The following is a 27648-nucleotide window of genomic DNA, read 5'->3' as shown; positions in this document are numbered from 1 at the left end:
CGTTAGCAAGAATGTGTTTATCAGCAATGTTCATCCAGAAATAAAATGTGTAATCCCAGTATGGCTGTATGCCTGTAGTGTCTGTTAAAAGTTGCTGCAGTCAATTAATACATTCTATGCAGATGTTCCCTGTAGTCACTGCTATTGGGTTCTATCTCCATGCCTGCCAACCAAGGCATAACAGCTGTTTAGTATCTGTACTGTACACATACATGTCTATCAAGTGCCACAATGTCACTTTATGTAATTAATACTGCATAATCTGTCTGTTACAGGAGTATCATGGAAATGATTACCTAGATTGCAAAGTATCACCAAATCAGCCCATAGAACACCTTGGTAGTTATACAGGTCCACCTAATGTGCAAGTGTTCTATGTATTTATGTACCTGCATTTTTTACTGTTTGGCCCATAGTGTCCCATGCAATAGCTTGAGAGTTATGTACATGCTACATCAGCTATAGGAGACTTATAGTAACTGTACACATAAAATACAGCCCCATAGAGTAGACTGTAGTGTTGTTGCCAAATAAATAACCAGAAATGTTACTAACGGACTGCTTTTTTCCTCTCTCTCTCTCTCTCCCCCCTCACCCCTTATCCTCATTTATTTCTTATTGTTATTCATTGGTTATGGTTTACTATTAACATATGTTGTTACATTAACTGTATTTTGGTACATGTGTTTTATTATTGCTATGCATTGTAATGGTTGCATATTAACATATCTTATTAAATTACATATTATGTTGGCATTATGCTGTAACTGTTACTGGCATGCTGTTAACACACTGACTGTTTAGTTATTTATTGTTGTGTTTCACATAATATGCATTGATACGTGAAGCTGCCATCTGGAGGCACATGCAACTTGGATTCCACAACACCCTCCCCACCCAAGGTGTTCACCCCCATCATGTGTCACACACCACCCCTTTCTGCTGTCCTGTCTGTCTGTGAATGCATCCTCTCCTACCCATCTTACCTCCCCACATGTACCTATGGCCCTTCCCCAAAATTCCACTCTCACCTTAATAAAAAAATTGGGCACCTGTCCCAAAGAAAATGCCCCATACATAGCTCTCCATTTCACACATGTGTTCACTGGACACAAGTAATTTGGTCCAATTAGCTTGACAATGCAATTATGTTGTCCTTACCCCTCTCTCTGGCATCTGAGAGACCAAATTCATCTACAAATTCTGTCAAAGTGCACAGCTGTTGCTGTAGAAGACATGAATAGCTATGGTTCTTTTTTACACCCTTTCTGCACATTCCTACCTGCCTTTCATTGAGTTTTGCCCCTTCTTGCCCTTATTTCACCACTTTCCTATCACCCCATTTTCCTTTCTTTACATTTTTAGTGCGCATTTGCATGGAGCTGCATGGAGTAGAGCAGCACTCCACTTAGATGAGCTTAAGTGGAGCTTTAATGATTAAATGTGTTTATTACATTGTCATACACATGTAGAAAATAAACACCACTATCATGTTTCGAACCCGAGCCCCTCACACCTACAGCACACTGCATTAACCTGCGATGCCATGCAGATCTTAATCTTAATTAAAAACAGGTGTTTTTAGCAAAGCATAGTGATTGCCACTTACAGTCATTGGATGCGTCTCAGAGGAGCTGCGCACCACACTGCTACGCACTGTACTGAGCAAACTGGAATAAAATTTAATGGGAAAAATGGGGGTGTACCTTGGACTCTGGTGTACTAATACACCACTAGACAGCCACATACATAATACTGGATGTAGGTAAGGCCTGTGATAGCAGATAAATGTGCCTTTTTATCAACAACATGTTGAAACACACCTGCTAATGCATCACTGACAAAGTACATATTCAGCTGGGACCCTGGTGCAGAACTACAGCATAGAAAGCTATGTACATACTGATTGATGCAGACAATGTGTGTCACAGCCTATATGTCTGCACATATAACTTGCAAATACACCTGCTGCAGGAGTGACTCAGTAGCTCAGTCAGTTAAATGTCTTGCATGTAGTACATTTTGCCACATACAGTCCTGGGTTCAAATCCAGTTTTGTGTTGCAGTTCAAGTACATTATTGTGAAGACAGCAAGTAATGACTGTGTCATGCAATCTTTATCTACACAGCTTACTGCTAATTCATGAACTGCTATCCAGTTTTGCAAGTCAAAGGCCTGCAGGTAGGGACACACTGCACATATCTGTATAGCCTAACTATATGTCACCCACTACTTGTGTTATTGGCAGTGTTGCAAAACAGATATAGCTTAATCACATGCCACTATTGGATGTTAAAGGGTACCCTTACCATGGCTCTGCCATAATGACAGGGTTGTCACAGCTGCCACAGTTACACATACAGGTTATTGTCCTCCAAAGTGTTCACACTCCCCCTATGTGTTCTAGACAGCAGTGTAGCACACATAACTGTATGCAAAATGCAAAGGTAGCTGCTACAGACCTACCATACATCTGAACCCCCTAGAGCAAGGAATCTAGACACAGCCATAAGTAATGTGGGACAAAGGCCCAGAGATAGGGACATGTTTAACAGTGTGCTCCTACAAAGATAGTAAGTTGATAGAATAAAAGCTATTGCATTAGCAGGAATAGTCTGATGGGTATGAAGTCTGACATGCAAATGTCTGTCTTTCATTACTAACCTCAACCCACAATGTGTGCCAGTGAACTGCCAGATAACCACAATGTCATGGGACACTGACCACACATATGAGGCGAAACTGTGCACATACTGCATAAATCTCTACAGTTGACAGTTATGGTACCTACCCTCTGTGATGCTGTAGTCTCCACACCTCAGTAATGTCCATCTCAACAACTAAGAAAGGGGCCCAGGTCTATATGAAGGCCTTATATATTGCACTGTGGTGGCATGTCATTGGTTAATGATGGTGCAACTCAGCTGTTTTGGCTACAATTAGCAAATCTGAGCCACAGATTGGTGCAGAAGCAATTACCTGCTAATTAGCAGTATCTTCAAAGGCAGCCAGCTGGTTATGGAGAACAGGCTGTATGAGACTTCACTCACACAAAAAGCGTATTTTCAAAAGATTATTGGAAGCAAAGTTCAACAAAGGAGTACTGCACTCTGGCAGGTATGTAATAGGTGTCTCCATATGACAGGATGCAGATGGAAGGATGGAGGTATGGGGAATAGGGATTACATCAGTAAGTCTGTCTTAGATCTATGGTGATGACATGTCACTGATAGGAATTACAGCAATAAGTCTGTCTTAAATCTATGGTACTGACATGTCATTGATAGGGATTACAGCAGTAAGCCTGTCTTAGATCTATGGTGATGACGTCACTGATAGGGATTACAGCAGTAAGACTGTCTCAGATCTATGGTGATGACATGTCATTGATAGGGATTACAGCAGTAAACCTGTGTTAGATCGATGGTGATGACATGTCATTGATAGGGATTACAAGCAGTAAATCTGTTTTAGATCTATGGTGATGACATGTCATTGATAGGGATTACAGCAGTAAGCCTGTCTTAGATCTATGGTGATGACATCACTGATAGGGATTACAGCAGTAAGCCTGTGTTAGATCGATGGTGATGACATGTCATTGATAGGGATTACAGCAGTACGTCTGTCTTAGATCTATGGTGATGATGTGTCATTGATAGGGATTACAGCAGTAAGTCTGTCTTAGATCTATGGTGATGACATGTCATTGATAGGGATTACAGCAGTAAACCTGTTTTAGATCTATGGTGATGACATCACTGATAGGGATTACAGAAGTAAACCTGTCTTAGATCTATGGTGATGACATCACTGATAGGGATTACAGCAGTAAACCTGTGTTAGATCGATGGTGATGACATGTCATTGATAGGGATTACAGTAGTAAGCCTGTCTCAGATCTATGGTACTGACATGTCATTGATAGGGATTACAGCAGTAAGCCTGTCTTAGATCTATGGTGATGACATGTCATTGATAGGGATTACAGCAGTAAGCCTGTGTTAGATCTATAGTGATGACATGTCACTGATAGGGATTACAGCAGTAAACCTGTCTTAGATCTATGGTGATGACATGTCATTGATAGGGATTACAGCAGTAAACCTGTATTAGATCTATAGTGATAACATGTCACTGATAGGGATTACAGCAGTAAGCCTGTCTTAGATCTATGGTGATGACATGTCATTGATACTCTGCTGTCCTACATCAACAAGCACGCCTCTCATCTGTCCCTGATTTCAATCACATCTTAGATCTGTCCCTATTAATCCCTCCTACAATGGTTGGCTGTCATAGGAAAGCTAGCGGATTACACATAATACATAGTGACAATATGTAAGGGTATACACTCCTGCAATGTCAAACGATGTAGTGTAAGACACCTCCTCTCATTCTGTTGATATCTCACAAATAGTTCTAACATTTTAACACTGCCCCTGAATGTCCCTGATGTACTCTGGCTAAGTCCCTGATTCTGTTGACAGCTATGTTTAACATACCTGACAACGTCTTACAGCAAGAAATCAAGACAAAGCCATATTTAATGGGGGTACAAAGGCCAAAACCTAGCAACACTGTTTAAATACTGGCCGTACAAAGTAAGAAAGTGAATAGAATAACAGATATTACAGTAGCATAACTGTGTTCTGAAGGGTATGATGTCTGAAACTCAGATGTCTGTCTATTTTCTGACAACAACCATCAATAATTGGCCAACCATTTATCAGAAATCCACACTTTTGTGTGAAAATGACCAAAACTATGAGGCAAACATCTTGACATTCTGCAAACATCTGTATAGTTGAGAGGTATGATACCTACAGGGAACATATACTACAGCAGGTTTGCATTGTTTTCTGTCATTGTGGTACACTGGTGTTGCTGGACTGTCCCGATATAATGGTTGTAATAGCACACTGCTATTTGTCTGGCAGTGGGTATATGACATATTAGTAGGAGTTTGCCCACAGGGACACACCACAGTAGACTGCAGTGCTGGGGTAGGAACATACAGCAGAATCTTTCTTGGTGGTATCTAGACATGCAGTGTGTTGCCAGGCTGTGGGGTATGATGTTTGAGGGAGCAGGGGATAGTGCAGGGCATTATGGGTGTGCTGGATCTGTACATAGTGGATCCATGTATCTGGTCCTATAATGTGCTCCTCTTTTGTTGTCTTTCAGGAACCACGTACTGCAGAAGACATGCCCCCATCTCAGATGTGGAGAATAACATAATAGTGGATAGACTGAGACAGCACCATCAAATCTTGTTGTCTATGGGGAGGCATAATCGGAAACAGCAGGAAACATTGTGGGCAGACCTTGTGTGGGATGTCAATCAGATTGGCCAACAGGACAGGACCTATGAGCAGGTCCTGCACCAGGCCACAGACATGCTGAATGCTGCACGACAAAGGGCAGCTGATGTTGCCAGGGATTGTGATGTCACCGGTGGATGGCCTGCGACAGAACAACCATTCTCAGGCATAGAGGAATTCCTGGTGAACCTAAGAACACATGACATCTCCCAGGCATCCATCACACCATACATCGTGGAGGTGGGTGCCACAGTGTCCACAGCAGAGGAGCATCCAGGTAAGTGTACTGTGTTCACCAGTGTAATTCTGTATCAGTCATTGTGGCAGGCTGTACATACTTGTATATGGGTGTCAGGTCTATTTGCATTGGGGGAGAGTTGGGGTTTGCACTCAGTTGTGCACACATAATCAGAATATCAGCAGTACAGCCATTATCACAGTAGCTACTGTACATGTGGATATATGCACATATTACCTTATAGTGCTGCAACATTTTGTGGTGCTGACAATACCTCTCCCTCACCTTTTCATAGGTCTATCAGGTGTGGCCCAAGTCCATAGTCCAGTACCTAGTAAGTGTGATACTGTTTTTTATGGATCATATAGACCCTATGAAAGTTAAGGGCTGCCATATTGCCCTATGTACAAATGTTGTGTTTAGCCAGAGTAGTATATTTGTATGTTCCATTCTGGAACAGTTAACTATGGGTCATAGACTGGGTAATCACAGGTATGTATTTGAACGACCATCAACACATTTGTACATATAGTTATGAGTGGCTACACAGCCTAATATACATGAAGCAAGTACTCCAAGATGCCTGTTCAAACACAAAAGAGAGATGGTACATACCTGAGGCAGTGACATTAGTACTGGCATATCATTCCCACAATAGGTGTACTGGGTTTTTGTGTAGTTCTGTCATGTACAGTGTCATACTGCATACCTTACAGGCAGATTGTACTGGCAACTTTACCTGGATGTGGCTGAAGTGCATGTTATAAAGGGCTTGACTTGTCTGTGTATGTTGTTGTGAGGTTGTCTGTTTTGCATGGGAGTGGAGATGAGAAGATGTGAGACTGGTAATGCAGTTGTGGATCCTCATTTGTATGAGTCTGTGTGAATTACCATTCATAAAAGTGCAGGTAGTAATATACTGCTTTTGCCTTGGTTTTCACAAGTGACCGGGTGGGTTGGACTCTGTCCCACTCACAACCTGATGTTAGCATCTCATTGGACTCTGATGATGATATGATGGTGGCCATAGTGAGGCACAGGTGGGTTGCTAGGGGCTGAATCTGTCCCAGAAGTGAAAATCCCTCTTCTGCTCCCATTGTCACTGGGCACAGTCAGTATGTCCACACATACCCACTCCCAGAGGCCACAGATATTGAACAGTGAGAAGATGGTGACATTGAACAGGACAGTGTGGCAACTGTAGAGTCAGTGAGTGTAGACACCGGCAATAGCTAGACAGCTGGCAAGGTTCCACAAAGGCAGATTGATGGGGTTGCTTGTAGAAGGACTGCTGTCCAGCCACAACTTGTTGCAGGTGACACATCACAGGTCACTCAGTGTATGTTTTGGGCCATCATGGAGGCACATGCACATTTTGAAAGCAACACCAGATGGATGCTTAGGGTTATGGATGCAGCACAGTCTGACATCTGTGACTGCCTCCACTACACTGGGCACACCCTGGATTGGCTCACTGATGCAGTGGACAGATGGTCGGTTGAGATGATGTCTGTCTTGGACTGCACATTGTCTATGCTGGAACATTTGTTTGGAGTTGGACATGTGGACGCATGTCAGCAACACCATCTACTGAGTGTCCACATGACCATACACAGTCATGCTCTTGTAGTGGCAGTATCTGCAGCATTACAGAGGGAAGTGTGCTGTCCACACCATGACATGGCAGCCCATGGGCATGTGCTCCTGGGTGGTCCCATGGGTTACACAGCCACAGCAGACAACAGTCACCATCAGGTATTAGGATTGCATCTGACCTTGGGCATGGTGGTGCCAGTGGTACTCCTGGCAGAGCTTGTTCCTGTGTTCATGGCCGGAGATAGTAAACTGTCCACTCTACCTTGTATGATCCACAGTTGTCCAACTTACACATATGTAGGGCTAACACTGGCCTTGACTGTGTACACGCATACACTCAAAAACCACTGTCACATGCAGGTGACCAAGAGACACACACACGGCACATCTTCATGGCCCATCTAACCCACACCCCTTTTGACTCACACACATGCTGTCAGCTGTTTGGCACAGCCTAGGCCTCCAGCACCCGGACACCACACCATGTGCATGTGATACCTGTGCCACATCCCTACCATCTGTGCCATAGATGCAGGAAAATGCTACTATGTGTCTGATGCACAGGGTGTCTACATTACTTGACATGTACTTGTGTAGTGCAGTATTATTTTGCCATGCCACTTGTTGTGGGCCACAACAGGTACTGCATGCTGGCATGTGTCATGACTGCACATCACACTTTGTGTATCTTTGTTGCATAATGTTGGACTGGCAGTATTGTTACAGAATGACAGGTGTGTCATGGAACTGTGTATATTTTTGTTCCAGGAGTCTGAGGGGATAAACTATGGACATATGGTGGCAATACAGATGCACAGGATGGCATGACAGCACAGCAGAAATATGATGTCAGTAAGGTATGGCAGTATATGTGCATGGCTCCCTAAGTGCATATGTGTAAAACAGTCTATCAGGGGCAATGTGGGCAGTCAGCTTTATCAAGCATTCATACATTGTGATAACATCTGCTACCCTTGCTATGTGTCACCTGGGTTTTATGAACTTACAAATCTAGAAGATGTGGTGATGGAGTTGACACATCTACAAATATCCTGTGTCCAGGTCAAACATCAATTATGATTATGTAGAGGAGGGCAATTTAGGAACAGCAGCTAGTCACAGGGCAATAACATGCATAACCATTGTATGGAGATGCCCATATGGGCATGTCCATAGTGCTGCAAGGGGATATATTTACACCACACACACACACACACACACACACACACACACACACACACACACACACACACACACACACAGGGATTAGAACCCTTACCTATCTACTATCACACACTATAGCTCACAGTACTTATCACATCTACTATGGAGTTTATCTGATATTAGACTCTCTGCCAGAGCTCTTAAGGTGGATGACATCAGTAGGCCTTGTAGAAGAGGGCAATGTAGAGGCCAGCAGCTAGTCACAGGGCCATAAAATGCATAACCATTGCATGGAGATAGCCCATATGGGCATGTCCATAGTGCTGCAAGGGGATATATTTACACACACACACACACACACACACACACACACACACACACACACACACACACACACACACACACACACACACACACACACAGTTGGCTGATGTGACACTGGAACCCTACCTATCTACTATTACACACTATAGCTCACAATACTTATTGCATATCCCACATGTTATGTCTTATAGGTTCACAGGTGTGTACCAGCCCCAGAGCCTATATAAGCCTAGCCCAAGAAGATTCTCTGACATCATGCCGCCCAAAGTTAGTTCCCAGTGCCCCTGTTAAGCAAGGCCACTGAAGTGAACCCTGGGGTGAACTTCCTATTGCCAACCCACTCATCAAGATTTCTCTTAAAGAGGGCCAGTGAAGTGCTCTGCTTGACATGAATGGGAAGTTTGTTCCAGAGTTTGGGAAGACTCTGGGTTAGGAACCTGTCCCTCCAGCATGTTCTGTTTATTGTGGTAATGAGGTTAAGGTCCCTGGAGCATGTGGCATTGAGGGATTGGAATTTATTTAGGGGTAGCATATCTAGCAGCTCTGGTTCAGACATGGCTTTGTAGGTCAAAAAAGACAGAGTATAGCTGGAGTTTTTTTGAGTCTGTCCATATAGTCATGCGTCTAAGGCCTAAGATCAACTGAAAATTGAACAAACTAGGAAAACCACAGGCAGAAGGCTCTCAGTCCACTCCAACACAAAAACCGCAATTAGTTATAACATAATTTATTTAAGCGCTTTCACTAGAAGAAATTCTCCAGCTTCCTCAGACAAAAAACACTTTTACAATTACACACACTCTTAAAATCCCATTTAAAATACAGACTACCAATGAAATTCATTGAACCTCCTGATGTCATGCAAGCATATTAGAAGTTAAAGCTACACAGAATTAAACCATCACAGTAACCATGATAGCAAATTATTCAGCCCAACAACGTACTATTTCTACAATTTTAAAAGCGTTAAAAATTGCCAGTACTGTTATGCACTTTTAAGTGAAAATGTGCGAATTATGCTTAATTAAAAAATGCATGAATTGAAAAATATATACGACATATACAACCACTAAGATCCCCTTAGTGAGGTATTTTTGTGGCCTTTCCAGTTGTTGTAGGTGTCTAGTGAGGTACATACCAAATGGGGTGTTGTACTCTATAATGGGTCTAATGAGGGATGAGTAGAGAGGGATTATGACCGCTTTCTTCTTGGATGAGAAACCTTTTGTAATGAGATGTGCCACATAGAAGGACTTTTTGACTAGAGTGGCAATGTAGATATCAAAGGAGAGGTTGCTGTCAACCTGTGTCCCTAGGACTCTTATCACACCTTCGGTGTTTAGTGGACTACCACCTATGTGGTAGTTCATGGGCACCAAATTTTTTCCAAAGGTAATGACAATGCACTTTTTGGCATTGAGCTTAAGGCCATGGTTCTGGCACCAGTCATTAGTGTCAGTGAGGCCTTTTTGTAGAATATCTACATCAGTTCGAGAATCAGCAATGGCTCCCAGTTTGCAATTATCTGTGAACTTGGTCAGCCACAGTCCCTTTGTGTTGACTTGAACTTCAGAGAAGTAGATACCAAACAGGAGAGGACCTAGGATTGATCCCTGTGGGACACCATTTGTAACTGGTTGGTAGTCAGATTTGGAGTCCGCTACTTTTACAGTGTGGATTCTTTCAGTGAGCCAGATGGCAGCCCATCTTATTACATAGGGTTTTATGCCTAGTTTAGTGAGTCTATCTATGACTCCTGAGTGAGGGATGGTGTTGAAGGCCTTGGCAAGATCTAGGTAGGCTGTGTGAACTATCTTGCCCTCATCTACAGCTCTGGTGACAGACTCCAAGAAGTCCATCAGGTTGAGCAGGCATGATCTACCTTTCACAAACCCATACTGCGTGGGGTCCAGAGTTTGGAGATTCCCTATGCCCTTATTTATAAGGTCCACGATGATGTGCTCCATAGCCTTACATATCAGATTCGTTAGGCCAATGGGACAGTAGTTCCCGGTTCTGTAGTCGCTTCCCCTTTGTGGAGTGGGATGACCATAGCAGTGCACCATTTGGTAGGAACAAAGCCTGAAATGAGGCTGTGATTGAACAGGGTACTCAGGTGTGGTGCCAGTTCGCTTTGTAATTCATGTAGAACACAGCCAGGGATATTATCAGGTCCCATGGAAGCTGTATTCTTGGCTTTGGACAGTGCAGTTTTTACATGTGTAGCTGTGATAATAGGGACTTGGCATTCCTCAGGTATTGTGATATGCCCTTTAGGGGGTGAAATTCACACTGAACCTGTTGGCCAATATGTTGGCAATATCAGTTGGTTCTGTATATGTATTGCCATTGTGCTGTAACTCAGAGCAGATCTGAGTATTGCCATGTAGATTCTTGATGTAACTATAGAATGCCTTGTGGTTGTCTTTAGAACCTGCAGCAATTTTGTTTTCATAGCTAGTTTAGAGGATTTGATGATGGATCTCAGTTTTTTGCTGAGGCTAACAAAGGAGTTTTTCCAGTCTTGGGACTTCACCCTTTTCTGCAACAGTTTTTTCCTTCTGTTGTAGAGTTGGTTTATGGTGGGGGACCACCAGATTAGCTTCCTTTTTTTGGAGGAGAGCATCATGGTTCTGTTTGGTATGGCTCGTTCCATGCACTTGTGTATGTGCTCATACAGTGCATTGGTATATGATTCAGCAGTGATGCACCTATTTTCCATTTGCATGGGTGTCGTGAAGTTAGCCACCTCTGTTTTTAAAAGCCCAAAATTGGCTTTGGAGATGGTAGTTAACTTGGGGGGAGTGAGGGTGGGATATGGATTTCCATGGTGATTAGCTTGTGGTCAGATCTGACTAGGGAGGAGTTGATTACTGGTATAGAGCAATGGCCACCCATGTTAGTAATGACCAGGTCAAGGATGTTTCTACCCCTGGTGGGGGTACAATGAGTTGGTCCAGGGCATTGGAATTAATGAATTCCAAAAATGTTGGTATGTTGTATATGCAATTGCAGGTACAGTACTTGTGGAGTACACAAAGTAGCCTTGTGTTACACAGCATGTGTGGCCTGCAGAGTAATATTGCTTGGTACTGTTATTGTATCTAGTGTCCTATGAGTTGGATACCTGTTAACATCCTGCTGTGTGTGTACAGTTATCACTATGGTCATATCTGGCTGGTTGAAGTTAGATAGGCAACCATGTGGCCAGGGATAATATGGCCTGTTCAAGGCATGCAGTGAAACCAATATGTATTACAACACCTGCTCACTTGTGCCTGTTTACAAGGTGACCTTCAGGAGGCACAGGGGTCTGTGGGTGAGTAGATTATGTACTGCTGCGGCCTTGGTCTGGTTCCTTCGGACAACTGTTGTGATGTGTAAGTGCAGATAACCTCAGCATTTTGAGGGTATGTGGGGACATTCTTACATACACACACACACACACATATATATATATATATATATATATATATATATAAATGTTGCTGTGTGTACGTTATGTAAATTTGTTAGGTAGATATATGTGGAGAGTCTATGTATCATTGTAATTTATATATATATATATATATATATATATATATCAGCATCATATGTATATGTGATGCATACTGAGAGATAGACTAATCATGTGTGACGGGGATGGGACAGACAAATATGTATACGTAGCTGTCTGTATGTACAGATGTATTTCCACATAGCAGGTCTTTGTGAGAAAGTGGCAATAGACTTGCGCTCAAGTTAGCTAAGTGTAGGAGCATGCCCAGTGGGACTGTCAGTACTTACAAGGTGTCTCCAGGCCAGAACTACCTGCACTCTAGTCTGGGATTTTGTGTGCTGCAGACATTGGCTGCTACACCTGTTTCTGTAGTACAGCACTTCCCTGAAATTGCCCAAGGCATTCCCCAGCTGTGTGCTGTAATTAATGTGACTGGGGTACATAATGTAACACCACACACAGGGTGACACTCTGCATACCTCTCACTGTACATGTTTGTGCAGAATGCCCAGCATTCGCCCCATATGTCTGGTCTGTTCCTCATACATTTGTGGTTTTCTGGTAAAATATTTTATAATACAGTCACTGAATTGTACTAACTACTGACACATTTAAGCAATGGCCTTTACATTCTGCAGCTATTTTGTTCTGTTGCAACCTGCTATTATACTAGTCACCTCATAGGTTCATCAGAGCATGTGTAATGTCTAGTTTTGACCCTTTGTCCCCCCATTTTCTCTGACTTTGTCAAGCTTTATTGCAGTAATAGATTGAGGGGTATGACAGTCTCTGGAAATACGACCATATGAGTACCTGACGTGCAAAAGATGTGGACGCTACCAGATTCAAATCATCAGCACCACCACCAATGCTAACGCCCCTTGCCCAGTTGCCACAAAGAGATGTGCCATTCCTTACACAATCAACAGCATACAGTCATACATTGTCAACCCTGTGTTATGTGAGACATACATCGTGTGGCCAGGTTCTATGTCACAGCCCTGGATTGGCTGGTCTGCTGATATATCATTGCAGACTTGTTACAGCAGTTGTATGGGAACACTGGTGAGGTGGGGGATGGGTGAAGAACAGTACATGATCTGCTGGCATAGACAGTAGTGCAAATATCATGTGACCCCATTGTTTAACACATGATCTGCTGGCATAGACAGTAGTGCAAATATCATGTGACCTCATTGTTTAACTCATGATCTGCTGGCATAGACAGTAGTGCAAATATCATGTGACCCCATTGTTTAACACATAATTTGCTGGCATAGACAGTAGTGCAAATATTACGTGACCCCATTGTTTAACATCTCCCTTGACTGCTGTAGTGACTATTCCAACCATGAGGGCTAGTGAATATTATGGAGCACATACTGTTGGACTGGGTATCTGTAGTCCCATGTGGATGTTACATCTCTCCAAATAGCCCACTGTATTCCCTTACATACATGCAGCAGTTCCAAACATATGATAGCATATTATAGTACTCCTTACATGTGGTGTGTAGGTGAATGACTTGAGTTCAGGCTGAGTCTGTGAGTTCAGTCTGAGTCTGTCTGATGCATGCAGTACACAGCCAATATTTGGTTAGGTACAGGTTGTGAGGGTTGCCTGGAATCATTTTTACTATATGTATGTGAGTCGGAGTAAGGCATCAGTCCCTAGGGCCCTAGATTGTCAGTGCATGTGCTATGCATTGTCTCTTCACCAAGGCCAGGGCACACTGGGTATGCCTATGTCTGCCTACAGGGACATCCTCAGGGGGTTTCCTCCTCCAAGTCTCCATGTGGGTGTGGCTGTGGGGACCTAAGCACTGGTGGGGAGGCTGTATATCCCTTCTTTGCTGATCCTGCTGCAGCTGTTTCACAGGATCAGATTGTGTAGCATAAAACATACTGTGAACATTTGTGTACATGTGACTGGAGTGTACTGCAGGGCTCAGCAAGACATATCAAGGCACCGGAACTGTGACTTCAGCAGCCCAAACACATGCTCTATGATGTTCCCAGTTTGCGCATGTGCATCATTACGGCATTCTTCCATGAGTGTGTGCATTTCTGATGGGTGTCATCATCCACGGTTCCAGTGCGTAGCCAGCATTCCCCAGTAAATGGCAGTGTGGAATGTTTCCCCAAGCAAACATCTGGTACAGTTAAGATGTGTGCCAGATATGGGAGTTGTGATAATTGCCAGGGCTGCCAGCACACACATTCATGATAATGCCCTGGGCATTGCACACAACCTAGCAGTTGATGGAGTGATACCCCTTGCAGTTGACGTAGATACTACCCTCCTCACTGGGTAGTGCCTTGATTTGTATATGAGTGCAATCTATGGTACCCAGTACCTATGGGTAGTGTGCTACTCGATAGAAGTGTTGAATACTGCTGGCACTTTCCTCAGGGGTGTGGGGAAAATAAATGTGCTCACTGGCATATGGTAGTATGGCATCCAGGAAATGGTGCAGTACCCTGGATGCTGATGCCTGCGAGACTTCCAACAAGTCCCCAGTTGGTGTTAGGATACTAGCTACAGATACTTTTCAAAGAGCTATACATACCTTTGTTTTTTACTGGTATGGGTTCCCCTCTGTTGGCTCTGGGTCTAAGTTGAGAGCGTCAGAGCTCAGTGAGTTCTTGTAGTATGTCCCCATCCACCCTGTAGCACTGTACAATCTCCAGCTCATGTAGCTCCTGGAAGGTTACCCTGGGCCTGAACACTCTTCTCCATCTCTGTCTAGGCCTATTGTCAGCCGCATCAGCATTGACCTCAGCATCTTGCACATACAGATGTAGCAGACCTGCAGCAGCCCCTAGCATTCCTTCATTTAAAAATTCCAAGTCTGTGCTCCACTGGTACAGAGTATGGGGGTGAAATCAGATTGTAGGGTATATGCAGCCTTTATAGTGCTCTGTCATAGGTGCAGCCTATGTGACTGGCTACCTATGATGCATTCCACTTGCCAATTATATCATTATATCATTATAGACTGTTAATTGCCTTAGTTTAAGTGAAACAGGGGTCATCAGTAATTAATATACCATTGGCTTTCTCAGACAATTTTTTTTTTTTTGGACAGCCTTCCTCGCTCAGCACTGCAGTGCGCCACACAAACATGCATCATGAAGGTAAACAATACTCAGCGGTCACTGCACACACCTCCATGAAAGGTCACACTCAGCATGGCAGGGCACTGTGCAAACACACAGAAACATGAGGAAGCACGTGCCCCGAAGGTAAACAAAGCTTAGCAGAAAATGTACACACACCTCTTTTCAGCAGAGAGCTGCTCCATGCAACCAGGTGCTGCTGAGCTCCAATGAGCTTACAAGTCCTCAGACACCCTCCCGTTGATGTCACCTACCTCTTCTCTGGACACCAACATGGTTCTGTGCCTCCACATTTGGGATCTGCGGACATGGATACCCATTTGTGCTATTCAGTATCCCACCTCATTTGCATAAGGATCTATGCACACAACCTGGAAACTACATGCTTCCAGGCCCTGCCTCGTTAGCAACAGCAGCATTCCACCATTGTAGATACTCCATGCAGGGTCATATAATACGTTACTGCCACATACTTATAAATTTGTTTTTTACTCTCTTTTTTATTTATTTTTTTCATAAAAGCATGTTTGCGCACTGCAGCGCACCGCACAAACTTACCCACATCATTAAAAAAAATTATTTTAAATTATTTCCCATGCAATTTTGGATGCACTGTGAATAATTTTGCACATATCTATATCTGTATGCTATTTCTATCCATCAAACTACACTTTTGCAGCCCCTGTTGCTGTTTAAAATCCTGTGCATGGAATTTTTATGTGTACACTATGGACACCAGCATGGGGTCTGCAGGACTGTCTATCTGCTTGCTGGATCGCTCTACCTCCCTAATTTGCATGCAGTTCACCTGCTTATGAGGTGATTTGCATGCCATGAATACTTCTGTGTTGGCACGCTCGTGTGTGCCACTCAGCTCTGTTTACTGGATCACACACCTGCTTACTTTCATGTAAGCAATGTGCCACAATGCCTACATGTAAAAAAAGTCTGTGTAAGCTTTATTAAGTTCCCCCCTGTATTTTATTTTAGCCAGTGCATTTGACCAAAAATATAATGGCTTTTGTAGTAACAGACTGTGTTACAGTGGAGGTCGGGAATATGCTCTTTCCCTTCTGTAATGTGATCTCACATTTGGTATATATTAGCAGCAGGAGGTGGGGGAGTGCAACCCCTTACATAGGTGGTGCAGTAGGGCTTGTCCTCCTGCAAAACAGCTGTTTTTATTTGATCCTTTGTGGATTGATGTTTATGTATGTATGTATGTATATATATATATATATATATATATATATATATATATATATATATATAAAATATACACACACACACACACACACACACACACACACACACACACACACACACAGGTTTTGTAATTATTTGGTCAGAATTACTAACAAGAATGATATAGAAGCATAGAAGGCAACATTTAGAATACAGTTTTTTATATTTTATTATATTATTTTGAATTTATTACTTAAATTGAACTTTTTCAGACTCAGCTTAAGAGACCATGCTCATAGCAAACTACAGACAGACAGACAGTATATCCAATTCGCTAATTATATTAGCGAATAAATGATACTCGAGATATTACAACAGTTACAAAGTATCAGATGGATCACTCTGTGGAAGAGGAAACAACGGTGTGAGAGATACAGAAACTGTCATGAAATTAGACTTAGCACAAGAGTTTAAAACGATGAAAGAAGAAGAGGCAGTGAGAGGGCCTTGAGCTATTGAAGAGTATTAAATAGGGGAACTAGAATGTGTAACAAGCAGGGGGTTACAAAACTGGTATGATTTTAAAGTTTGTAATGAAATTTAAGGTAGGAGGGTGGATTTTGCTTGAATGCACATCAATACATCAATAGAAGGATGCCAGGGAGGCAGGGATAGTATTTTTTAGAGATTTGTGTCATTTAATTAAAACTACAATAATAAAATAAATAGGGCCGAAAATTACTTTCACTGAGTGCTGCCAAAGCAAGCACCCCCACCCTGTGTGTGTGTGTGTGTGTGTGTGTGTGTGTGTGTGTGTATGGGGGTACAAATCCCCCTAACAAAATCTTTACTAAAATATGTTAACTTCTTGGAGGCATAACCGTGGCACAGGACACAATACCTCAGAACTAAACATAAAAATTAATTATCCAGTTGCCTAAGAAGTGAAATACAAACATCTATGTAGAAACACCAAAACTAAATAAAAAAATCAAACTTTACCAGAAAAACAAATGACAAGAAATCCACCAAAACCGTTTGGTGACAAGCACAAATGAAACAAGTAAATACCAACAAGTGCTTGTACGTAACTTCACAATAAGCTCCACAAACAGTCCGTAGTAAAACCAAGAAACAGCAATTTATTGACAAAGTTTAACGCTTTCATCCCTCCTTCTATGCTCTGGGACATCATCAGAACTTGTGGGAAAGGAAGTGAGGTCACCATTAAATACATTCCCTTATTAGTAAATCAATCAATTAACACTATCATATACTTAAAACAATACATTTACAACATAATTTTGAATAAAATATCACTTCCTTTCCACAAGTTTTGATGATGTCCCAGAGCATAGAAGGAGGGATGAAAGCGTTAAACTTTGTCAATAAATTGCTGTTTCTTGATTTTACTACGGACTGTTTGTGGAGCTCATTGTGAAGTTACGTAGAAAAACAAATGAGTCAGACACACGTTTCTGTGGTGTTTTCAGTGCAAGCAGTTTTCAGTGTTGTTTATTCAGTGAGAATAGTTTCACTAAAAGTGGCCTCAGTACAATTTAATATTGAGACATTATGATTTATAAGATAAGGACCCGGTATGATGTAGGCCAGATGTTATGACTATCACATAACTATATTTTGCTAGGCATAAATACGACACTAGGTGGCACACTTTCCAAAACCTGATGGAGGTAGGTTTAGATGTTTTAACCTGCACATTTGGATATGATTACAGGATTTAATACTGCGGTGGTGGTGCTGCGGTAGCGTTGTTGCCTCACAGTAAGACGTTGTCCTGCTCAATTCTCAGCTAGAGCGTCTCTGTGTGGAGACATGCATGAATGGGCATACCTTCGTTAAAGGTTGTGCGTCAGGGCTGGCAACTCGGCACGTAAAAATCAACTGCCAATCATTAGCGGACCGGAGTTCCGCTGTGGCGACCCCTAACCGTGAAAAGCCGAAAGACACAACAACAACAACAAGAAGGGATGTATCTGAGTAAAAACAAAGCAACAGATTGAGAATGCAGCGGTAGAATATGAAAGAGAGGAAAGTGATAAGAAGATCATGGCGTTAGGAAGGTCTCCAGTAGACTGGCTGAAACAAAAAAGAAAAAATGGGGTGTATTTGGGGGGATTATAGGCAAGGCAGAACATGCCGCAATTCTTTCAAATCTTAAAATGCATCCTGGTGGATCAAAATGTCTCATGTAGGTTGAAAGGAGTAGTCTACTGTCCTGTAGGGGCCCACTGGTTGTATTTAAAACATGTAACCCTTGTTCCTGGACATGTACCTGGACTAGTGGCTTCCCCCTGCTGCTAGTGGACTCTGTTGGGGCAGTCTGGGCTGCCCACCATGGGTTCCTTTAGACCCATGAGCAGCACTGTGTGTCCCTTTCTGTGCAGTGATGCCCTGCTATCTAGGTATAGGTCTCCCTTCTTCCCTAACTCATCTACAGTAGTGCATTGTCTATTAGCTAACCAAATTTGTATGTCCTCAGGTAAAGTGCTAAGGGCTTGTTCCCTCACCAAAAGATCTGCCAGCTCTTCAAAAGTGGTGACCTGACATCCACTCACCCACCTATGAAAATAAGTGTTTAGTTCGGCTACATATTCACACACACTTTCATCTGCCTTGTGTCTATGCTCACAAAACTTTTTCCTATAAGCGTCAGGTGTTAACTTAAAACATTCTAACAAAAAATTCTTGACTGTATTATAATTTAAGCAATCAGTATCAGACAATTTAGAAATAGCAGTTACAACTTTACCATGGAATAAGGGGGTCAGGAACCGTACCCAGAGCCCTTGGTCAGTATTATACTGTTTACATACCATCTCAAACATATGAATAAAACTATCAAAATGATCCCCCTCTGTAAACTGAGGAAGAAATGTACTGACCTTTGTTGCTTCTGGGGTCCAGTTACTCCCTTCCCCATTACCTCCATGACTCTGGCGAGGAATCGGCATCTCCTTTTCATGTTGCCTCTGTCTCCCATTCTCCTCAGCTTCCAGGCATCACAGTTGCTCATTTTTGTCAGCCTTCAGACATCACAGTTTCTCACTTTCCTCAGCCTCCAGACATCACAGTTTCTCATTTTCCTCAGCCTCTAGATGTCTCAGTCACTCTGCTGTTTCTATTTACAAATGCTTGGCCTTAAGCTCAAGTTTCTTTAACTCCAGATGGCTTTTTGAGTCCTCTTTGGAAAGTCTGAGCTGTCCATTTTTTGAGAGTTGAATATCTCCAAGGCCTGTCTGGTTGTTCTCCTGATTGCTGGTCTGCGATGCAGCTGTGCCCAGAGCTTCAATAATTTCTGTCTTAGTCAGGTTGGCATGCATCAGTCCTTTAACCTGGCACATCTTAGCTTGTCATATTCCTCTGCTGACATGCTTGCCTGCTGTCCCTGACTAACTAAGCTAACAAAAATAAATAAATAAATAAATAAATAAATAAAACAATTGTGACATGAAACTCTGAATGCTCACTGCATGGCTGATTGAGCACCTTCAGTGACCACTGTATGCAGGCTACAGGAATTCAATATCCACACCACTGCACTGGCCTAGTAGTCAAGGAGCATCAGTCCTTACCACTGGCAACAGCTAGGGGATGTACACACTGGGAGGATGACAAGTACACACACAATAGAGTGCAGTTTCCCTTAAAAGCACACAGAGATCACAGTCAGTCTGGGGCTAGTTTCTCCCTCTTTCTCCAGATCCCCAATAAGACTCCCCACTGGCACAGCTATAGAGTTGAGATCTCAGCTTAGTGGCCAAGCCAAAACCTCCAGTACCCTCTGTGTCCAACCAGTGCATCATGTCCCTGTCCAAGTAGCTGACACACACACACTTTGAGATTTGATTTATATACAAACACGCACACACACACCTGGGAAAAGCTGGCACAGATTTACTAGCTATGTCCCGTTCTGTCCAGACTATAAGGTAGTTCCAGCTGACATCTAGTACGTCAGTTACAGCTTACCTTAAATTCCAAAAAGTGCAGTATAGGCACTTTTGGAAAAGACACCAACTCTGCTCTTATCACATTGCTGGTATCCCTTTCAGCAATTATCTGGAACTTTGGTACCTATGTTGATAATGCTTTTTCTTTTTATGCCCATGTGTCAGTTGTTAGGAAATCTTAACATGTTCAGCTAATCTGTAGGAATATATTCTCTAGGTCCCATGCAGTCTTGTTCTCTCTATACTCTTCCATTAATAGGTCTGGATGTGTCTTGTAAAGTACCCTGACCAGCGTGTATGACCAGACCACAAATTTTTGGAAAAAAGATCTGTTGCTGAGAACCTCTGTATTTACTATTTAAACTGTTTGGGCTTATCAGCATTGGTGTTCATCAAATGACTGCCACTGGAGTCAACAGACTGATTCCAGTATCAGCTGTAGTAGGAGGCAGGTTTAGGCAAGGCAGCAGTCCTCATCATTTTTTGGGATTTCTTGGCTACGTTCACTGATGTGGTAACAAATGCAAGTGCGTCACAAAACAAAACACTTTCCAAAAATCTTCAATAACAGATTGGCCTTGTCAAAGCTGTTTCCCAATAATGACAGTTTTCAGATGATCAGGAAAATTATTGTATCGGTAGCAACCTTATTCATCATTGGTGTGTCCCTTTATCATATAACAAAGTTTGCAGCAGGATGCAGTATAGCAAAAGACCAAAATGGACATGTTATGACAAAAACATCTCATTGAGCCATTGCAGAAGGCAGTAAATCAACAAAACTGCTGCTGCACACTACGTGGTATAATGCATCCATTACATCTGTTTCCACTAGTAGTGAAATGAAACATCTATGTCACAGAAAATGTATAAAACTATATCACTGTATCTGCCAGCAAGTACTAAGTACAAAGAAAAAGAATCCAGTAGACTAGATAACCACTAGTTTTCTACAGTTCAGTATAGTCCACAGTAAATTGGTAAAACTTCAGTGCCATTAGGGACTCGGCACACAGAAAATGCTGTCACATTTCCTGCAGTGAAACTAGTAATCTTCCAACCAAACTAGTGAGTAAAATCTGAGGAAAGCTACCTAAATGTAAACAGTAGGATAATGTGACTTACCAATAATGAAGGCAGCTAAAAACTGTGGACACTCACTCACCCTGTAATGCAGCCCCACTACACGTTTCTTTCCATCTTTAGTCGTAGTTGTTTCCCACATTGACCAGCAGGTGGGGCATGCTGACTTTTTTTAGTTTTGTTTCTTTCCATCTTTAGTCGTAGTTGTTTCCCACATTGACCAGCAGGTGGGGCATGCTGACTTTTTTTAGTTTTGTTTCTTTCCATCTTTAGTCGTAGTTGTTTCCCACATTGACCAGCAGGTGGGGCATGCTGACTTTTTTTAGTTTTGTTTCTTTCCATCTTTAGTCGTAGTTGTTTCCCACATTGACCAGCAGGTGGGGCATGCTGACTTTTTTTAGTTTTGTTTCTTTCCATCTTTAGTCGTAGTTGTTTCCCACATTGACCAGCAGGTGGGGCATGCTGACTTTTTTTAGTTTTGTTTCTTTCCATCTTTAGTCGTAGTTGTTTCCCACATTGACCAGCAGGTGGGGCATGCTGACTTTTTTTGTTTCCTTTTTTTTTTCCTTCTTATTCTGTTTAGTGCTTCCTAATCCAGTTTATTTTCTTTTTTTATCAACATTGTCAAGTGTTCTTGTCAAAGACATCTTAGAAGTGGGAGTCAGTGAAATAAACCTGACGTTTATCACTTAAGCAGAGCATAGTTCTAGATTTAGCATATGGGGAAATGGTAAACACTGTATAGTGATAATGATTGCAGTGTACAATGGAAGTGCTTGTGCCTTCCATCTGCAGATGTGTAGCTGGGTTAGGACATAGGGTGCAGCCACTCTGGGTACAAGGTGTAAGGGGGTGCGATTGCAGTACCAGCATTAAATGAACTCGGACACTGCAAAGTGTTTGTGCCTTCCATCTGCAGATGTGTAGCTGGGTTAGGACATAGGGTGCAGCCACTCTGGGTACAAGGTGTAAGGGGGTGCGATTGCAGTACCAGCATTAAATGAACTCGGACGCTGCAAAGTGCTTGTGCCTTCCATCTGCAGATGTGTAGCTGAGGGCATAGGGTGCAGCCACTCTGGGTATAAGGTGTAAGGGGGTGCGATTGCAGTACCAGCATTAAATGAACTCGGACGCTGCAAAGTGCTTGTGCCTTCCATCTGCAGATGTGTAGCTGGGTTAGGACATAGGGTGCAGTCACTCTGGGTACAAGTTATAAGGGGGTGCGATTGCAGTACCATCATTAAATGAACTCGGACGCTGCAAAGTGTTTGTGCCTTCCATCTGCAGATGTGTAGCTGGGTTAGGACATAGGGTGCAGCTACTCTGGTAAGGGGGTAAGGGGTGCGATTGCAGTACCAGCATTAAATGAACTCGGACACTGCTTCTGTGATTAGGACTGAAACAGTTCCTGCAGCTCTTTGCATGTGGTCTGTGATGTAAACTACTTTTTTTGTTTTGCTTTCCATTTAGAAACAGGGGTTCCTGGATATGAAATGAGGACTGAGCAGAACGGGAATACCTCACCCGACTGGGCATGCTATAGAAAAGACCTTTTCTCCCTCTTCCACTAAGGCTTGAGGAGTGATAAATCAGTGAGTGGCAGTGGGTGGGAGACAAACCAGCTATAGGTATGCCTTCCTAATAGTAACCTGTAACAAAACAATGCAAATCAAGGAAGTCCGTCAACTTATTCCATAGGTTGTGTAAATCTTACAATTTACTGCCTGTTACTAAAGCTGATTGGTGCAAGTGCATCTTAATATGATGCAAGCTTATTTATGAAGTAACTTAATGACTAACTTGCTCTTATTATATGATGCAAGCTTATTTATGAAGTAACTTAATGACTAACTTGTTCTTACTGATAAGGAAAAATTTTATTCTATAACCCTGGAAGGTGATGAGTAAAGCATCTATTATTTACATTCATATTTAGTATTAGTTTCTCTTTCCCCTGTCTGATGTTAGCTCTTCTGGCAGTGTGTGCTGTCAAACAGAAGCAGACCCAACACTGGTTTGTACAACTGACAGAGGTCACCTGAAAGGAAACTATGAGAAAGAGAATATAATGGGAATTTATGAAACTTTTCGGAGTAAATTTTTCAGTACTTCTGTTTTCCAAGTAAAAAATCATTAAACCATTTAGTTGCTTCATAAGCTTATTAAAGGATGCAAAATTTAGCACTGCACATTAGGTCATGGTCAGATTAGGGGTATACAGTGGTACAATGAACTTCGAAAAGTGGCTGGACATGCCCTTTAGGATTAGTTGGGCTACAGAATATGTGTTCTTGACTTTGACAGATATACACTAGTCAAGGCTTAAATTTTTGCATACTATTGTCCTTAGGTCTTTGATAATATGGTGTCATTCTTCATGATCTGGCCATTGACTTTATAATCATAATGTGCAGTCATTCTGCCAAGTTTCATGATGTCATATAAACTGATATTATACTTAGAGTTATTACAAGGCATTATGGTCAGTGAAAATCACCCTCTCAGCCTCTGAACACCTAGCATAATGGCTGAGATCAGGAATATATAACTTACCTGTGCCTTTTTTACTTGATCTAGGTGTTGTTGACGGTCCCGGTGTTCCCTGATGGACAGCTCTGCATATAGATGCTATTTCAGATACAGACATACTAAGAGTTGTCAAGAATGCCACTGTAGCTGTGATAACATGGAATGAATCAAACAGATACATATTTCAAGATGTTGTCCAGATGCCTACAAGGAACAGGAGTCATAATCAGTACAGATTAAAAATGGTCATATCATTGTACGAGCTTGCTTATTAACAATATTACGTTTTTGTTTTCAGTCTGCAATGGCAAGTATAAACTAACACAAACTGTGTGTATAATCACGCACACCTTTTAAAATTGCAAATAGTTCTTAATGCATGCATTTTTGCCCAATACAGATTTTAAAGATCTTTATCACTGAAAGTTAATGTTACACATATTACTTGTCTAATATAGATTAATTTGTTTGAGATGAGTTAACCAGAATAATATTATATAGAAAGTTAATTTTGTTGCATATGTCTTAATGTATACCAGGATTTTACTGAACTTTATTATTTTCTAACAATAATATTTTCTTGGGATAAAATCATTGAATTACAGTTATAGTCATGCAAAGCATATGAATTTATTTTAACAATTCAATATTTGAATTCGACACAGTTTTCATTTTAGACTAAGAACACAAAGACAGATACTTTTTGTTGTTTGTGGAAGGATTTAGAGTTGCAATTATAACTTAAAGGTAGGACAGACAGTTGATAATATCATTTATTATTATTATTTACCAATTATTTATTGAGAAAGTCCGACTGGCACGGAGCTTATTTTCAGTGGAGGCCCGGGGAGAAATGCACCAGACATATGTCTTTGGAATGTGGGAGGAACCCAGCATGAATGCTGGGAGGACATGCAGACTCTGCACAGAAGGCACTCCAGCCAAGAATCAAACTGGAGAACTTCTTGCTGTGAGGTGAAAGTGCTAACTGCTGCACAACTGCGCTGCCCAAAACATGCCTCATACAAGTCTATATTAAATCAGCAAATGCTTAAAATAATGAACGCTGATTTATCTACCCTTTAATAGCGAAAGCTGACAATACCGAAGACATGGAACGGCAATTTTTTCCCAGGAAAAAAAATCGCTGGCCATTTTCGGGACTTTGCCATTTCCTCCACTGTGGTGCAATCTCAGAGTTGGTATATTTAAGTAGGGTGGGTGTGGGGGGCACAGCCCCCCATTTTATTTTGTGTTTTCGCTGTTCCGTGTCTTCAAGATTGTCACCTTTAGTTCTTATAGGGTCGATAAATCAGCATTCGCTATTTTAAGCGTTCACTGAGTTAACATAGACCCAAGTCATGCTACCAGGCTGTTGCTTTACAGTCCCTCCAAATGCAAAAGCTCTTCTATTTTTTTTTTTCTTCAATGTTCTTAATTTTTACTTAAAAAAGTTTCCTGATTTTGTCCTGGAAACCTCAGACAGACACTACTGTGGATATTTGGAGTTCTAGCTTTTCTTACGAAGAAGTCATCTTACTTATCTGGGCTGTTTATAAAATAGGATAAACCAACCAAGATAACAGGGACAAGGCTCAGTTCATAAAAAAGAGAACCAGTTGTAGAAATATGAACTCAGCAACGCAAAATGTTGCAAAACGCTGTTTATTAAAACAGAGCTTTCAGGTAAAAACCCTTCATCAGTGTATAAAAGACAGCATATACCACCCCTCTTTTAAATAATACACAGCCAATAATTGTCAATCAATTAACATTTAAAAAGCAGCACAACATATATAAAAACATCTGCATTTACACACACACACACATATATATATATATATATATATATATATATATATATATACACACACACACATATATATATATATATATATATATATATATATATATATACACACACACACACACACACACACACACACACACACACATATAAATATACATCACTTAATGTAAGCACATCAGCTTAAGTCTTAATACAGGCTTAACTGACACCATCTGATTTAAACCAGGGAAGAAATCAGCATTCATCTTTACTTAAGCCTGTATTAAGATTTAAGCACATGTGCTTACATTAAGTGATGTGTTTTGTATTGTTTTATTGTGTACTAATATAGTTTTATTAAAGTATACACACATTTACATATTTATATGTGTGTGTGTGTGTGTGTTTATATATATATATATGTGTGTGTGTGTGTATATATATATATATATATATATATATATATATATATATATATGTGTGTGTGTGTGTGTAAACATAGATGTTTTTATATATGTTGTGTTGCTTTTTAGATGTTAATTGATTGACAATTATTGGCTGTGTATTATTTAAAAGAGGAGTGGTATCTGCTGTCTTTTATACACTGATGAAGGGTTTTTACCTGAAAGCTCTGTTTTAATAAACAGCTTTTTGTAACATTTTGCATTGCTGAGTTCATATTTCTACAACTGTTTATAAAATAGCTCACCATTTAAACATATTCCAAATTGAGACTACATTAATTATACCTTATTACAGGTACTCCTGACATTTCAGAAGAGCAGAATTAGCACTTCATTTGAGGCTGGTTGGGTTGCTGGATAAAGCAGTGATCAGACAATTACTCTAGATTCAGGATACATCAAGAGACTGGTGTCTGCAGCAGCCTGAGAATCAAGTGAAAGAAACCACAGGAGAAAGGCATTTTTTTAAATTCAATTCAATTTTATCAAACAAATAATAATATGCTGTGCTATGTGACCACGATCCTGTGCTAATATTACTGCAAACTCTCTCTGACTTGTGGGATGGTATGCATTTGTTTCCTTAAAGTTGAACAATGTGACTTTAAAATATTTTATGGTGTGTATGTGGTGTATGCTCATGTACATATGTAGTGTTGGTTGGGGGGTGTTGCAGATTATCCGAGATATATTACTATATTACTGTGATTATTACTTATAGGTTCATAGAGTAGTACTAGGCCAGCTGCCCCTGTGGAGTACTGTAAGCCTAAACAATTTGCCTTTCAAAGCTGAGAATCAAACAGTGTTACCTTGTGACTGTGAATTAAACACCTTAACCATTATATTAACCAGAAAACCTCCGACCCTATATTTCATCTTTAATTAGAAACAAACATAGTAGCAGCTCATGATTTCAAAGTGAGGGAGTGCATGAAATAAGTGGAGCCAACCGGACTGGAGTGGGGCTATATTATGGCAGGTCTATGAATGTTTTAAGTGTGATCAAATAACAGCTTGTGTCACCCATTTACAATCACAGAATGTCCCATTACTCACTCAGAGTAGCCGAATTATTGGCTGTGTACACATCAGATGTCCAATTATGATTATATAAAAATATTAATAATGGTTACAGTAATATATTCAATTTATTTCAATAAAACACACAGTGATCTTAGACTGGCTCACTGCTCAACAATTACAGACACGTCTCTTGCTGTGTACACCTCAGATGATTTTAAACAAATAAATGAATAAATATATAATAGTCACAGTAATATGTTTCACCTTCTTGCCCTCAGAAGCATACATGGTAACCCATTCTAACTCCTTCACACACAGATACAGACGTGCACA

General features: G+C 41.3%; 1 protein-coding gene across 2 annotated transcripts in view; it reads right to left on the bottom strand.

Moving 5' to 3' along the window:
- Positions 1 to 27648, bottom strand: part of LOC122788905 (pulmonary surfactant-associated protein D-like) — a 426773-nt gene that overhangs the window by 88486 nt on the left and 310639 nt on the right. The window contains exon 2 of one of the 2 annotated variants that reach the window (XM_044055931.1): positions 24061 to 24240. In XM_044055931.1, coding sequence (XP_043911866.1) covers positions 24061 to 24217 — 157 coding nt within the window. In that variant the 5' untranslated portion in view covers positions 24218 to 24240. Of the gene's footprint in view, positions 1 to 24060; positions 24241 to 27648 lie in introns of those variants that run through there. The other variant, XM_044055932.1, reaches the window with a different exon arrangement.

The sequence above is a fragment of the Protopterus annectens genome, chromosome 14.part0 (assembly GCF_019279795.1).
Source record: "Protopterus annectens isolate FY-2018-M chromosome 14.part0, PAN1.0, whole genome shotgun sequence".
NCBI classification, from domain to species: Eukaryota; Metazoa; Chordata; order Ceratodontiformes; family Protopteridae; genus Protopterus; species Protopterus annectens.
The sequence above is the reverse complement of the archived record's forward strand: the minus strand, read 5'-3'. Positions and strand labels throughout refer to the sequence as shown.